General features: G+C 33.6%; 1 protein-coding gene across 1 annotated transcript in view; it reads left to right on the top strand.

The window, feature by feature from the left end:
- Positions 1-1501: 1501 nt before the first annotated feature.
- The window catches only part of LOC148951257 (PDF receptor-like), a 175228-nt gene continuing 159183 nt past the window's right edge, over positions 1502-17546 (top strand). Inside the window, exons 1-2 of the mRNA XM_089091041.1 lie at positions 1502-1554; positions 2403-2550. Coding sequence (XP_088947167.1) covers positions 1502-1554; positions 2403-2550 — 201 coding nt within the window. The remainder of the gene's footprint in view (positions 1555-2402; positions 2551-17546) is intronic.

The following is a 17546-nucleotide window of genomic DNA, read 5'->3' as shown; positions in this document are numbered from 1 at the left end:
TTAGAATCAAGGTATTATTACCACCGATACTGTGTTTAAGGCAAAGTAACGTAGACTTAGCTTATACACACTGTATTTATAGAATTATATTGGATTAAGTGTTGTGTTTTGGGGAAGAGTATCACAGCAGTAACTTGTACAGTTCTGGTCCTAAGCAAAAATAATGTATTTTGAGACTGTTCTTAAGGAACATTCCATCATTAGCCTAAACTTTTCTTTTGTTTTTGAAAAAAAAATTTATTCTTGGGATATTTTTCTCTAGTTTTTGAGGGGTTGACATTTATTGTATATAATTCACGTTGAAGATACAAAACTAGAATTTGATCCCACTAAATGGTTGTTGGAGAAACTGAGTAAACTTTGCTGCAGCATTCTACTTTGCTGAAGCAACGGAAGTCTATTTATTCTAATTTCCGGTCATATACCATACAGATACGCAAGGGCAAGTCTCTGCTCTGAAACAATAACTTTCTGGTTTTTTTTCATGAGATGTTTTAGAATTCTTCCTTTCTTTTGTATTTGCCTCTACATCCATGAATAATTCCCCATTATAAGTCCCTCGTCTTTAATGTCAAAGAAACACATTTATTTTGCTTCATTGAACAAAGCAGAGCGTTTGGAACATGGTGCGAAAACTCAATAGTTAGGCGTAGCCTACTATGAAACTATTCCGATGGGTATGGTCAACAATCCAAACGGCTATTTAGGTCATTTATTGGGTCTTCTTCCCCTGTTGTGACTTTAAATTGCATAATGTCGATGCTTTTCAGAGGTTGATACACTCATTTCTTTTTAAGTTCCTTACATAAAGAAAAAACTAACCAGGATTGGGAAGAATTTCAGTCAACAGTTAAATTCTAAATGAGATTTATTTATTACCCAAAAATTTTGAATTTTTTGCCAGTAACAAAAAAAAAGAAAACTAACTATCAGTTGAAATCTAAGCACTCTACTTCGACTAGATATACTATTGATCCTTCTTTTTTTCGTTTTTATATATTCTTTTACACTTGAGAGCTGATACGGGCAACATCTCAAACAAGTTTCCTCCTTGATAATTTATACGGTAGATATAAATCTTCATCTTCAGTTCTTTAAGTTCTTAGCCTGACTGTTTTCCTAATGTTCTGTGAGTGACTGATATATGGCATTTCAACCCTAACAGGAACTTTCCATCTTTTTAAAATTGTGTGATTATTTTCAGAAGCCAATATATATCTATAAATCATTAACTGATTGTAATATTCATAGTTATTTTTAGCATTCTTTATAAAAAATTAGGACGATAGACGTTATTTTATCGGTTCATTGTCCACTTCGTAGTATCAAAGGAAACAAAATTTGTCAAAATGTTTAATTATAATCAGCTACCCGTGACAAGTCGCAACAATTCGTGACACAGGAATACATAAAAATTCTACTATTTGCTGGAAACTTACTGGTTCTTTAAAGGGGGTCACAGACCCCGACACATTGTGCGGTGTCACAGTACCACGATTACATGATTGTTCCAACAGCTAGAAAAGTTGAATGGAGAGCTATTACTGCCAAGAGGCACTATTTTCAAGGGTGCTATCCTTATTCCTTACTTATATAACTTTTTTCTAATAAACAATTTTTCTAAATCATTAATTCCCAAAAACCTGCGTATGCAGACTTTTTTACCTAGGCACGCAAAAGAAATTATGATTCTTGAGGTGTGAACGAGGTCATCACGTTATATTTAGCTATTGTTAAGAATCATTGAAATATGTATGATGGAGAAAACAACATAAGACTGGTTGCTTCTTTTATGCCCATTTTTCAAAAGTTGTACACATAAAATTAACAGATGGGCTTAACTCAATATTATTGGATAGTTGTCATGTATAAGAAGTATCAAGATAATGAATTGTGTTAATATTTACTTTTGAAATGTAATGTTTATGACAAAGTGAAAAAAAGTATATACAGGTAGAATTGACGAGTTTTCCCGTAAATGAAGTAGGATTTCAAAACATGGGTCCATCATTTGAAGCAAATTTCTTATGGATTGATGTTGTCTACTGATCTTGGATGAAACGTTAAAAATAGTAGGCTATATGTATTTGGTTGTAAATGCAAATAATGTTGGCAGTATTTTTTTTTGTGAACCTTGGAGCTGCTTTATTTATTCGCAATCTTCTTATGTTCAGCTCTCAATACTTTATGAATTTTATTCGTAAGTTATAGTGTTTGACAAAAAAATAACCAGTCGTAAAAAAATGGTCTGAACAAAGAGGGGAAGGGGGGCTAGGGTAGTGGTTTTACTTTATTACTTTTGCCGAAGAAAATGTGAACTGGGATTCGAATACGGGCAATAATTTCCTTTTTTGCAGAAATTAATTTGAATTACCTAATTACACGTCTAAGAACTTTTCTAGGTCCCTTCGTAACGCTCGTACTCGGCTGCACATAAACCTTCTTGCCACATTACTCATAAACGGAGTTCTCAGATTGATTTTGTATTCTGACCTGGCAATCACCTTCTTTGAAACTTATGAAGAAACCATGAAAGGAATACATTCTGTAGTAAGTTCTGTTTTTTTTTTTTTTTTTTTTTTTTTTTGTATCAAATCTCTTCCCATAGCTCTTTTATTAAATCTTTCATAACATGGTTCACATTGAAATAACAAGCAAGCAAAAGCAAACTAAAACATATTTGCATGTCGTTTGGTTATATTATATCATATATTGCCAAAGATGGTTGGTTAGCATAACATTTTCCATTAGGATAGAAATTCTACAGAATTGCAACAGCCATAACATAAAAATTTATAATCAGAGGCAACGCCATAGCGTTGCCAATAGTGAAGGCCATGAGGCTCCAATGTTTTTTTTATTTATTTTTTGTCCCAGAGGCACTTTCTATGGAAAGGGAGGTCGTATAAACCTTGGAGGGAGCTCATTCGATTGGAAATAGGAAGTTCTAGTGCCCTTTATAAGAGCCAAAAGTAACCGGAAGGTAACTAGCCACCCACGCTCTTTTTTCCCCAAATACATTCAATAAAAATTTTGAGACAGCCATTTTGTTAAAAACAGTTCAAAGACCAGATAACAAAACCTCCAGGGTTGACACAGCTCCTCAGGGCCCAGGGGCAGGCGGTGTAATTTATGCCCTGGAACATATACTGTTCTTATGGAAGGGATGTTCGTATAAACTACATAGGGGGCTCATTTGATAAGAAAATGAAAGTTCTAGTTCACCTTTTAAGAGTCAAAAGAGATCGTAGGGTAACTAGCCTCCCCACGCCCTTTTTTCCCCAAGCCCACCTGATAAAAATTTTGAGATAGTCATTTTGTTAAAAATAGTTTAAATATCAGATAACACTAACTCCAGGGTCGGCTGCCCCCCTCCCCCCGAGCCCGGGGGCAAGGGTTTTAAATTATACCCCGGGGGCATGTGAGGGGTGGTCGTATAAACTTCAGAGGTGGCTCATTTGATTGAAAACTGAAGTTCTAGTTACCGGTTTATGAGTTAAAAGTGATCGGAGGGAATCTACCCCTCCCCCCGCACAAACCCTCTTTTCTATAAATGCATCCGATGAAAATTTTGAGATAGCTAGTTTGTTTGAAATAGTGCAAAGATCAGATAACAAAAACTTCATGGTCAGCATAACCACCCGACACCCTGAGGAAGGGTTGTAACAATTGCCCCGGGGGCATATTTGGTTCTTGTGAAAGAGGTGGTGGTATAAACTTTGGAGGGGACTCAAATGATTAGAAATTGAAAGTTGCAATTGCCTTTTTAAGTGTCAAAAGTGATCCGATGGCAGCTACCCCCTCCCAATCTTCTTTTCCCCAACTGCGTGTTGTCGAACTTAATATATAGCCATTTGTTCTAAATAGACCAAATATCATATAACAAAGATTCAGGCATAACACAGTCCCCAGAATCTGGGAACAAGTGTTGTAAGTTGTGCCCTGGGGGAATATGAGGTTTCTTTAGAAGGTATGGTCGTACAAACTTCGAAGGGTGCTCATCTGATTGGAAATTGGAATTTCTAGTGCTCTTTTTCAGAGTCACAAGTGATAGGAGTGCAACTAGTCCCCCTCCTTCCCCCGAGGTCTTTTTACCCCAAATGCATCAAATCAAAATTTTGAGATAACGTTTTTGTTCAATATAGTATAAAGATCAAATAAAAAAATTTCGCAGTCGACACAATCGCCTAGAACCCGGAGGCAACTATTGTAAGTTATTCCCCGGGGGCATATAAGGTTTTTATGTTAGGGGTTGTCGTATAAACTTAGAGTTTTGATTGGAAACTGAAAGTTCTTGTTACCTTCTTAAGAGTCAAAAGTGATCGGAGGTCATCTATCTCAGTAGAAAGGGGGGTCCGACTCGTGTCACCCACCCCTGCTGCCACCTACAACTTTTTTTAACACCAAATATGGGCATAGAGTCCCTAGGGCGAACACGTGGTTAATGGGGTCAATGACCTAAATTTCCAAGGTCGATGTTGTTGTTGTTGTTTTTGGCACGCTCGAGGCGAATGTTCTGATCCAGAAATAGGAAATGTTGTCTGACAGATGAAGTCAAGTTAATTAATGTCTTTGGAGTTTAACAAGAATTGTTTCCAGGGCAAATTTTAGATCACACGTGACAGCTGATGTCATGATTGATTGATTTGACACGAAAGGAGACCTAATTTATTGTTTCTAAGGGAAATTATTGATTCACGAACTCCAAAAGATATTAATAACCAAACGCCATGGAAACAATTCTGCAAGAAACATCTTAGCGATGAATTGTTTTAGCGCGGGAATAGGTTTCTTAGTAATTTCAAATGCGTCAGCGCAGAGATGCCAAAAACAAAAGGAATACGCTGAAGTTACGATTAGGGATTATTTGGGCGAAACCGTTTTAGGGAATTATTTCGGCGAAACAGTTAGAGACATTTTAAAAGATGATTTAAAAGATGATTTTAGAAGAGGATTTGAGGGTGAAACTCTTTGGTCGTCATAATACACAAGTTCCATTTGCACAGTGTTGTGAGGTCCCCTACCACAACCCCAAAGAGTCCTCATACCCCACCCCAACCCCGAAGGGTCCTCATACCCCACCCTAACCCCGAAGGAAGCCCCCGGTCCTCAAAGGTCCACCGGGCTCCCAAAGGCCCCCCTCTCCCTCCCTCTCCTCCCCCTCCTCCCCCTCCCCTCCCCCCTCCCCTCCCCCTCCCCTCCTCCCCCTCCCCTCCCCTTCCCTCCCCCATTTTTTAATATTTTTTTTGTGCATTGAGACATAGAAGGCCCCCTCCCCCCGCCCCCCCTAAAGGGCCCCCGGCGCCCCAAAGGCTCCTGAGCCACCATTTTAATACTTTTTTAAGGCTTTATTATATCTTTTCAGAACAAATTATTATTTTAGGGAATTATTTCGGCGAAACAGTTAGAGACATTTTAAAAGATGATTTTTGAAGAGATTTTAGAAGAGGATTTGAGGGTAAAACTCTGTGGTCGTTATAATACACAAGTTCCATTTGAACAGTGTCGTGAGGTCCCCTATCCCCAACCCCAAAGGGTTCTGATCCCCTTACCCCAACCCCGAAGGAAGCCCCTGGTCCTCAAAGGTCCCCCCAAGCACCCCAAGGCCCACCCCGCCCTCATGGACCCCCCCCGACCCACCAAGACCCTCCCCCGGCCCCGGCGTTCGTTGATGTGTGTTGTCTGAAACCTAGGATTTGGGGTGTCTGGGTTGCTATTTTTTACTTTTCTGAGTTGGATTTCTTAGTCTTTCATAGGTATGTGTTGTCTGAAACCTATGATTTGGGATGGCTGGTTTGCTATTTTTGACTTTTCTGAGCTGGATTTCTTAGCCGTTCATAGGTGTGTGTTGTCAGAAAATTATGATTTGGGATATGTAAATTACTATTTTTGACTTTTCAGAGCTAGATTTCTTAGCCTTTCATAGGTGTTTGTTGTCTGAAACCTATAGTTTGGGATGAGTAGTTTGCTTTTGGACTTTTCAGAGCTGGATTTCTTAGCCTTTCGTGGGTGTGTGTTGACTGAAACTTATGATTTTGGATATGTAAATTGATATTTCAGGCTTTTCTAAGCTAGATTTCTTAGTCTTTCGTTGGTGTTTGTTGTCTGAAACCTATAGTTTGGGATTAGTAGTTTGCTTTTGGACTTTTCAGAGCTGCATTTCTTAGCCTTTCGTAGGTGTGTGTGGACTGAAACTTATGATTTGGGATATGTAAATTACTATTTCAGGCTTTTCTGAGCTAAGGTTTCTTAGTATTTCGTAGGTGTGTGTTGTCTGAAACTTATCACTTGAGGTGTCTAATTTGCTATTTCAGGCCTTTCTGAGCTAAGGTTTAATAGTATTTCGTAGGTGAATGTTGTCTGAAACTTATGATTTGGGATATGTAAATTACTATTTCGGGCTTTTCTAAATTAGATTTCTTAGTCTTTCGTTGGTGTGTGTTGACTGAAACCTATGATTTGGGATATAAGGATCTTAGTTATTCGTTGGTGTGTGTTGTCTGAAACCTATGATTTGGGATTTGTAGTTTGCTTTTTGGACTTTTCAGAGCTAGGATTCATAGTCCCTCATAGGTGTTTGTTGTCTGAAACCTATAGTTTGGGATGAGTAATTTGCTATTTCAGGCTTTTCTGAGCTAAGGTTTCTTAGTATTTCGTAGGTGTGTGTTGTCTGAAACTTATGATTTGAGGTGTGTAATTTGCTATTTAAGGCTTTTCTGATCTAAGGTTTCATAGTATTTCGTATGTGAATGTTGTCTGAAACTTATGATTTGGGATTTGTAAATTACTTTTTCGGGCTTTTATCAGCTAGATTTCTTAGTCTTTTGTTGATGTTTGTTGTCTGAAACCTATGATTTGGGATGGGTGGGTTGCTATTTTTGACTTTTCTGAGCTGGATTTCTTAGCCGTTCATAGGTGTTTGTTGACTGAAACCTATGATTAGGGATTGTTAATTTTCTATTTTTGACTTTTCTGAGCTAGATTTCTTAGCCTTTCATATGTGCGTGCTGTCAGAAAATTATGATTTGGGATTTGCAGTTTTCTTTATAGACTTTTCTGAGCTACGATTCTTAGTCCCTCATAGGTGTTTGTTGTCTGAAACTTATAGTTTGGGATGAGTAGTTTGCTGTTTCAAGCTTTTTTGAGCTAAGGTTTCTTAGTATTTCATAGGTGTGTGTTGTCTGAAACTTATGATTTGAGGTGTGGAATTTGCTATTTCCGACTTTTCATAACCAGATTTCTTAGTCTTTCGTAGGTGTGTGGTGCCTGAAACCTATGATTTGGGATGTGTGGGTTGCTATTTTTTGACTTTTCTGATCTGGATTTCTTAGCCTTTAGTAGGTTTGTGTTGACTGAAACCTATGATTTGGGAAGGAGTGGTTTGCTATTTTTGACTTTTCTTAGATAAATTTCTTATTTTTTCATTGGTGTATGCTTTCAGAAAATTGTGATTTGGGGGGTGTAGTTTGCTTTTTGGACTTTTCAGAGCTAGGATTCTTAGTCCCTCATAGGTGTTTGTTGTCTGAAACTTCTAGTTTGGGATGAGTAGTTGGCTATTTCAGGCTTTTCTGAGCTAAGGTTTCCTAGTATTTCGTAGGTGAAGCTTCCACGTCAGTTTTAAGTTCACCAAGACATAAAAAATTTAAAGTTCAGTTCTAAATTTTTCCTTAGAAGATAGGAAAAGTTATACTATGATTGTGATTATTTTCTATGAAGATAGAAAGTTTCACTTTAATTCTAAATTTTCTTAAAGTCAGTTCCGACTTTTCTCAAAGAGATGAAAAAATTTAAAAGTTCTGCTCCGAATATTTTCCACGTCAGTTTTCAGTCCACCACGACATAAAAAATTTAAAGTTCACTTCGAAATTTCTACAAATAAGATATGAAAAGTTATACTATGATTATGGTTATTTTCAATTAAGATAAAAATTTTCACTTTAATTTTAAATTTTATTAAATATTAAAATTACAAGAAATATGCTTACGGCTTTAGCAATCTTACTCTATGCTTATTCAGATACACGATACGGCTTTTCAACTGATTTACTATGGCACGTTATTGAGACTACCAAGTTTATTACACGCATTAAATTAGTATATCTTACGCAGTGGCCAGATCAACACACAATTCAGATCTGTAAAACGTAAAGATGAATTATTTGACGAAACTCTGTGCACATGAAAAAATCATCGTCGTGTTGAATGCTGACAAGGAGAAATACCTGAACTATGAAACGAGTGCAAGTGGATATCTTATTGGGAATGTATGCATACGTTGTCATGTCAGTGAGGAGTTAAATTCTTTTGGTGTACCCAAGAATTTCCATCATGCAAGTGGTGGATATGCGAGAGTAACATTACCAGAGAAATTAGTAGTAAAAGAGAATGCCAACTTAAAAATAATAGTTGATGAAGAGGGACAAGTTCTAGCTAACGGTTCTGTTAGCATGTTAGCCGTTAATAGATCTTATGGAAATATTTCTGGTGTTACAATTCGAATGAAAGCTAAAGGAAAAAGAAGACAAAAATGCATACAGCTGCATCAACATCATAAATCAAATCATGTCAATGTGCTAAAACTGCTATCTATGTAAAAATAATGTGAAAATTGATAGTGAAATCGCAGGCAGAATAAAAAGGACATTAGCAGACAATATCATCAATGAATATAAAGATGAATTGACGGAAAGTGAAGCGCAAGTGTACTAATAATGTATAATAATTTCTTTAACGTATTTTTACATCAAAGTTCAAAAGGCAGTTATTACATTAAAAATATCGAATATATCATTTTGTTAAGTGTTAAATATTTTTAGAGTATAATGTTGTATCCGACGTTTTTAATTTACCCGAAACATATCAAATATAAGAAAAATAATTTTAGTGATGCTGACTCTGCTAGCAAATATTTCTTAGGAGATATAAAAGTTCAAGTTCACTTCTGAATTTTACTAAAGAGCACAATTCAATTCTAATTTCGCCATATAAAATAAAAAGCTTACAGTTCAGTTTTAAGTTCAGCAAGACATAAAAAATTTAAACTTCACTTCTAAATTTTTCCCTAGAAGATAGTAAAAGTTATACTATGATTTTGATTATTTTCCATAAAGATAAAAAGTTTCACTTTAATTATAAATTTTCTTAAATTCAAGTCCGACCTTTCTCAATGAGTTAAATTTAAAGTTCTGTTTAAAATAATTTTAATGAACAAGAAAACATCGAATATAAAAGATATTTCAAGTTCACTTATAAACTTTAACGTAGAAGATAGGAAAAGTCACATTATGTTTATGATTATTGTCTATGAAGAATAAAAGTTGCGCTTTAATTATAAATTTTCTCAAATTCAGTTTTGAACATTCTAAAGGAGATTACAAGATTTAAAGTTCTGTTCCAAATATTTCCCCGGAAGAAGAAAAGTTCAACTTCGATTCTGAATTTTCTCAATGAAAATGAAATATATTATTGATCAATTCTATTTTCCCCAAATAATAGAAAATTTTCCACTTCAATTCAGATTTTTTTCAAAGAGATGAAAAAATTTAAAATATTGTTCCAAATTTTTCTTAGAAGATAGAAAATTTTAAGTTCTAATCTTAATTTTACCAAAAATCACAATTCAATTCTAACTTAACTCGAGAAAACAAATAGCTTACATTTCAGTTTTAAGTTCACCAAGACATAAAAAATTTAAAGTTCAGTTCTAAATTTTTCCTTAGAAGATAGGAAAAGTTATACTTTGATTGTGATTATTTTCTATGAAGATAAAAAGTTTCAATTCCGACTTTTCACATAGAGATGAAAAAATTCAAAGTTCTGTTCAAAATTTTTCATAGAATATTGGAAAAGTTATACTTTGATCGTGAATATTCAAGTTCTCTTCTCAATTTTACCAAAGAACACAATTCAATTCTAATTTCTCCATAGAAAATAAAAAGCTGCCACTTCAGTTTTAAGTTCGCTATGAAATAAACAATTTAGAGTTCAATTCTAAATTTTAACATAAGAGATAGGAAAAGTTATGCAATGACTGTGATTATTTCCTATGAAGATAAAAAGTTTCACTTTAATTCTAAATTTTATCAAAGAATTGAATGAAAGTTCAACATTGATTCTGAATTTTTTAAATGAAAATTAACTAATTTATTTATAATTTATATTTTAACAAAATAGTAAATAAATTTTCCACGTCAGTTTATATTTTTCTGCAAAGGATTGGAAAATCGTGAATTCTTTTAAAGATTTTTCATTGATTATAAAATATTTATAGTTATATTCTAAGTTAAATCTGAGAAAATAATTCCAGTCTACTCTCTCCATAAACACTAAAAAGCTTCCATATCACTTTTAAGTTTACAAATACATAAAAATTTAAAGATAAATTATATATTTTTCCATACAAGATAGGAAAAGTTATACTATGATTGTGATTATTTTCCATGAAGATAAAAAGTTTCACTTTAATTCTAAATTTTCTTAAATTCAATTACAACCATTCTCAAAGAGATGAAAAAATTTTGAGTTCTTTTCCCAATATTTTCCCGGACAAAGGAAATTTCAACTTCAATTCTGAATTTTCACCTTGAAAATGAAATAAGCTACTGATCAATTCTGTTTTCCTAAAATAATATAAAATTTTCCTCTTCAATTCAGATTTTTCTCAAAGAGATGACAAAATTTTAAATATTGTTCTAAATTTTTAATAGAAGATAGGAAAAGTTTCACTTTGTTTGTGAACATTCTTCATGAAGATTTAGAGCTCAACTTTAATTCTAAGTTTTCTCAAAAAAGTGCAAAATGTACAAGTTCTCTTCTGAATTTTCTTAGAGAAGAGAAAAAAAAGTTAGCTCAATTCTGAAATTTACCAATGAAAATGAAAAAACTTCCATTTCAGTTCCTAATTTCTCAAAAACATAAAAAATTTAAAGTTAGATTCTAAATTTTTCCATAGAAGATAGGAATGACTATACTATGACTGTGATTATTTACCATGAAGATAAAAGTTTCACTTTATTTCTAATTTTTCTTAAATTCAGTTCATTCATCTAACCACCAAAAACAATAGGTTAGGTATAAATAAATATTAATAAATAATTAGAAACATCTCTAAATGTTTAAGGTAGGTTAAGTTAGCTTATCTTGAGCGCTCATGATAAGCTAACCTAACCTAACTTAAACATGGTAAAAAGATTAAATTAGGTTAGGTTAGGCTAGCTTAAGTTAGGTTAGGTTAAGTTAGGTTAGCCTACGTACGCGCGCGTACGTAGGCTAACCTAAACTAACCTAACTTAACCTAACCTAACATAAGCTAGCATAACCTAACCTAATTTAATCTTTTTACCATGTTTAAGTTAGTTTAGGTTAGCTTATCATGAGCGCTCATGATAAGTTAACCTAACCTAACTTAAACATGTAGAGATGTTTCTAATTATTTATTAATATTTATTTATACCTAACCTAATCAGTTCAGAAAAATCTGAACTGAAGTGGGAAATTTTTATATTATTTTGGGAAAATAGAAATGATCAATAACTTATTTCATTTTCATTGAGAAAATTCAGAATCGAAGTTTAAATGTTATTCTTCCGGTGAAATATTTGGAACAGAACTTTAAATTTTTTCATCTCTTTGAGAAAGGTCAGAACTTAATTTAATAAAATTTAGAATTAAAGTGAAATTTGTTATCTTCATAGAAAATAATCACAATCATAGTATAACTTTTCCTATCTTGTACGGACATATTCAGAAATTAACTTACAATCGTTTATGTATTGTGACTTTTCTTGTTACGTGAAAAAATTTGTAATAGAATTTTAAAATTAGATCTGTGGGACAGGTTATAATTGAATTTAATAAAGCTTTGGATTGAATTGAAACTTTTTATCTTCATGGAAAATAATCACTATCATAGTATAACTTTTCCTATCTTCTACGGAAAAATTTAGAAGTGAACTTTAAACTTCTTATGTCTTTCTGAACTTAAAACTGACGTGTAAGCTTTTAATTTTCTCTGGTGAAATTAGAATTGAATTGTGTTCTTTGGTAAAATTCAGAAGCGAACTTTAACTTTTCTATCTTCTATGAAAAATTGAGCCTGATATCAGAATCATTATCACTAAAATTATTTTTCTCACATCTCTGACCCTTTTAATATATATTCAGAACTTTTGACGTTCTAGAATATGCAAAAAATAATTAACACTTAATAAAATAATGCATAAAATATTTTTAATGAAATAACTACATGTTGAATATTAATATAAAAATATGTTAAATACATTATTATACATTATTAGTACACTTGCGCTTCACTTTCCGTCAATTAATCTTTATATTAATTGATGATATTTTCTTCTAATGTACTTTTTATTCTGCCTTAGATTTCACTTTCTATTGTAACATTGTTTTTACAAAGATATCAGTTTTGGCACATTGACATGATATGATTTATGATGTTGATGAAGCTGTATGCATGTCTTCTTTTTCCTTTTGCTTTCATTCGAATGCTAACACCGGAAAGATTGCGATAAGATCTATCAACAGCTAACATGCTACCAGAACCATTAGCTAGAAGTTGTCCCTATTCATCAACTATTATTTTTAAGTTGGCATTCTCTTTGACTACTAATTTCTCTGGTAATGTTACTCTCGCATATTCACCACCTGCATGATGGAAATTCTTGGGTACACCAAAGGAATTTAACTCCTCACTGACATGACAACGTATGCATACATTCCCAATAAGATCTCCACTTGCACTCGTTTCATAGTTCAGGTATTTCTCCTTGTCAGCATTCAACACGACGATGATTTTTTCATGTGCACATACTTTCGTCAAATAATTCATCTTCACTTTTTACAGATATGAATCGTGAGTTGATCCTTCCACTGCGTAGGATAAAATTATGCGCCGAATGCAATAAAATTGGTGATGTCATTAACCAGCCATCATGACTCTGCTAGAAAGTCGTGGCGGGTGTCAAAGTATGCAGATATTGAAGTTGCTAGATCCGTAAACATATTACTCGTATATTCGATATTAAATAAAACTTCGAAATAAAGTTGGTGAAAATTTGGTGGAACAGTATTTTAAATTTTTTCATCTCTTTGAGAAAAATCTGAACTGAATTGGGAAAATTTTATATTATTTTGTGAAAATATAATGGATCAATAACTTATTTCATTTCCAATGAGGAATGTCAGAATCGAAGTCGAACTGTTCCTCTCCCATGAAAGTATTACGAACAGAATTTTAAATTTTTTTATATATGTGTAAAAGTTATGAAGTGTATTTAAGAAAATTTAGAATTAAAGTGAAATTTTTTATCTTCATAGAAAATAATCATAATCATAGTATAACTTTTCCTATCTTCTACGGAAAAATTTAGAAGTGAACTTTCAATTTTTTATGTCTTGGGACTTTTCTTGTCCCGGGAAAATAATTGTAATATAACTTTAAATTTGACTCTTTGAGAATTGTCTTAATTGAATTTAAGAAAATTTTGAATTAAAGTTAAAATTTTTATCTTCATGGATAATAATCACTATCATAGTATAGCTTTTCCTATCTTCTACAGGAAAAATTAAAAGTAAAGTTTAAACGTCTTATGTCTTTCCGAACTTAAAAGTTAAGATGAAGCTTTGTATTTTCTCCGATGAAGTTGGAATTGAATTGTGCTTTTTAGTAAAAGTCAGATGAGAGCATGAACTTTTCTATCTTCTATGAAAAATTGATCCTGCTAGTAGTATCATTATCTCTAAAATTATTTTTCTTACATCTTTGAACTTTTTAATAGATATTCTAAAAGTTTGTCATTCTATCATACCCTAAAAAATAATGAACACTTAACAAAATAATGTATTAGATATTTTTAATGAAATAATTACATGTAGAATATTAATATAAAAATATGTTAAATACATTATTTTACATTATTAGTACACTTGCGCTTCACTTTCCGTCAATTCATCTTTATATTCATTGATGATATTGTCTGCTAATGTCCTTTTTATTCTGCCTGTGATTTCACTGTCTATTGTCACATTATTTTTACATAGATAGCAGTTTTGGCACATTGACATGATATGATTTATGATGATGATACAGCTGTATGCATGTCTTCTTTAACCCTTTGCTTTCATTCAAATTGTAACACCAGAATTATTTCCATAAAATCTATTAACAGCTAAGATACTACCAGAAACGTTAGCTAGAAGTTATCCCTATTCATCAAGAATTATTTTTAAGTTGGCATTCTCTTTGACTACTAATTTCTCTGGTAATGTTACTCTCGCATATCCACCACTTGCATGATGGAAATTCTTGGGTACACCAAAGGAATTTAACTCCTCACTGTCATGACAACGTATGCATACATTCCCAATAAGATCTCCACTTGCACTCGTTTCAGAGTTCAGGTATTTCTCCTTGTCAGCATTCAACACGACGATGATTTTTTCATGTGCACATACTTTCGTCGAATAATTCATCTTCACTTTTTACAGATATGAATTGTGAGTTGATCCTTCCACTGCGTAAAAAATACTGATTTAATGCACGCAATAAACTCGGTAGTGTCGATAACCTGCCATATAGTACCAGTGGGAAAGCCGCGTCGTGTCTAAGAACAAGCATAGAGTACGATTGCTAGAGCCATAAGCATATGTCATGTCATTTTAAGATTAAAGAGAATTTAGAATTAAAGTGAAACTTTTTTTCTTCATGGACAATGATCATAATCATAGTATAGCTTTCCCTATCTTCTTTGGAAAAAATTTGAAGTGAACTTTAAATTTTTTATGTCTTGGTGAACTTAAAACTAACGTGGAAAATATTTGGAGCCGAACTTTAAATTTTTTCATCTCTTTGAGAAAAGTCGGAACTGAATTTAAGAAAATTTCGAATTAAAGTGAAACTTTCTATCTTCCTAGAAAATAATCACAATCATAGTATAACTTTTCCTATCTTCTATGGAAAAATTTAGAACTGAACTTTAAATTTCTTATGTCTTGGTGAACTTAAAACTGACGTGGAAGCTTCACCTACGAAATACTAAGACACCTTAGCTCAGAAAAGCCTGAAATAGCCAACTACTCATCCCAAACTAGAAGTTTCAGATAACAAACACCTATAAGGGACTAAGAATCCTAGCTCTGAAAAGTCCAAAAAGCAAACTACACCCCCCAAATAATAATTTCCTGAAAGCACAAACCGATTAACGGCTCAGATATCTCGCTCAGAAATGTCAAAAATAGAACACCGTTCATTACCAAATCTTAGGTTTCTGTTAACATACACCTACGAAAGGCTAAGAAATCCATCTAAGAAAAGTAAAAAAATAGCAACCCACACATCCCAAATCATAGGTTTCAGGCACCACACACCTACGAAAGACTAAGAAATCTGGTTATGAAAAGTCGGAAATAGCAAATTGCATACCTCAAATCATAAGTTTCAGACAACACCCACCTATGAAATACTAAGAAACCTTAGCTCAGAAAAGCCTGAAATAGCAAACTATTCATCCCAAACTATAGGCTCCAGACGACAAACACCTATGAGAGACTAAGAATCCTAGCTCTGAAAAGTCCAAAAAGCAAACTAAAAATCCCAAATCATAAGTTTCTGACAGCACACGCCTATGAAATGCTAAGAAACCTATCTCAGAAAAGTCCAAAATAGCAAATTAACCATCCCAAAACATATTTTTCAGACAACACATACCTAAGAAAGGCTAAGAAATACAGCTCAGAAAAGTCAAAAATAGCAATCAACCCATCCCAAATCATTGTTTTTAGACAACACACATCAACGAAAGACTAAGAAATCTAGCTTAGAAAAGCCCGAAATAGTAATTTACATATCCCAAATCATAATTTTCAGACAACATTCACCTACGAAATACTATGAAATCTTAGCTCAGAAAAGCCTGAAATAGCAAGTTACACACCTCAAATCATAAGTTTCAGACAACACACACCTACGAAATACTAAGAAACCTTAGCTCAGAAAAGCCTGAAATAGCAAACTAATCAACACAAACTATAGTTTTCAGACAACAAACACCTAACAGGGACTATGAATCCTATGTCTGAAAAGTCCAAAAAGCAAACTACAAATCCCAAATCATATGTTTCAGACAACACACACCAACGAAAGACTAAGAACCTTATATCCCAAATCATAGGTTTCAGTCAACACACACCAACTAAAAACTAAGAAATCTAACTTACAAAAACACTAAATGTTAATTTACATATCCCAAATCATACGTTTCAGACACCAGACACCTACGAAATACTAAGAAACCTTAGCTCAGAAATTCCTGAAATAGCAAATTAGACACCTCAAGGCATAAGTTTCAGACAACAAACACCTATGAAATACTAAGAAACCTTAGCTCATAAAAGCCTAAAATAGCAAACTACTCATCACTAACTAGAAGTTTCAGACAAAACACACATAAGAGGACTAAGAATCCTATCTCTGAAAAGTCAAAAAAGCAAAACTACAAATAACAAATCATAGGCTTCAGACAACACACACCAACGAAAGACTAAGACATCTAGCTTAGAAAAGCACGAAATAGTTATTTACATATCCCAAATCATAAGTTTCAGTCAACACACTCCCACGAAAGGCTAAGAAATCCAGCTCTGAAAAGTCCAAAAGCAAACTACTCATCCCAAACTATAGGTTTCAGACAACAAACACCTATGAAAGGCTAAGAAATCTAGCTCAGAAAAGTCAAAACTAGTAATTTACATATCCCAAATCATAAGTTTCTGACAACACACACCTATGAAAGGCTAAGAAACCTAGCTCTGAAAAGTCAAAAATAGCAAACTACTCATCCCAAACTATAGGTTTGAGACAACAAACACCTATGAGGGAGTAAGAAATCTATCTAAGAAAATCACTAAATATTAATTTAAAGAAAAAAAATAATAATTTTATTAAAAAATTCAAATTATTTATACGCTTTAATAATATATATTATTATTCATTAATATCAAACTACTCTTCCCAAACTATATGCTTCAGAAAACAAACACCTATGAGAGACTAAGACTCCTAGCTCTGAAAAGTTCAAATAGTACACTACACATCCCAAATCATAATTTTCTGACAATACTCACCTATGAACGGCTAAGAAATTCAGCTCAGAAAAGTCAAAAATAGCAAACCACCCATCCCAAATCATAGGTTTCAGACAACACATACCTATGAAAGACTAAGAAATCCAACTCAGAAAAGTCAAAAATAGCAACCCATACACCCCAAATCATCGGTTTCAGACAACAGACATCACCGACAGCCGGGGCCCGGGGCGGGCCTTTGCGGGTCTGGGGGGGGGGCCCTTGAGGGCCGGGTGGCCCCGTGGGAGCTTGGGGGGACCTTTGAGGACCAGGGGGTCCCTTGGGGTTTGGGGTAGGGGCATCGGAACCCTTTGGGGCTGGGGATAGAGGACCTCCCGACACTGTTCAAATGGAACTTGTGTATTATAACGACCACAGAGTTTCACCCTCAAATCCTCTTCTAAAAT

Source organism: Artemia sp. Qi Xiang Cuo, chromosome 6 (genome assembly GCF_049724085.1).
Source record: "Artemia sp. Qi Xiang Cuo chromosome 6, ASM4972408v1, whole genome shotgun sequence".
NCBI classification, from domain to species: domain Eukaryota; kingdom Metazoa; phylum Arthropoda; class Branchiopoda; order Anostraca; family Artemiidae; genus Artemia; species Artemia sp. Qi Xiang Cuo.
This window is presented reverse-complemented; position numbering and strand designations above follow the sequence as displayed.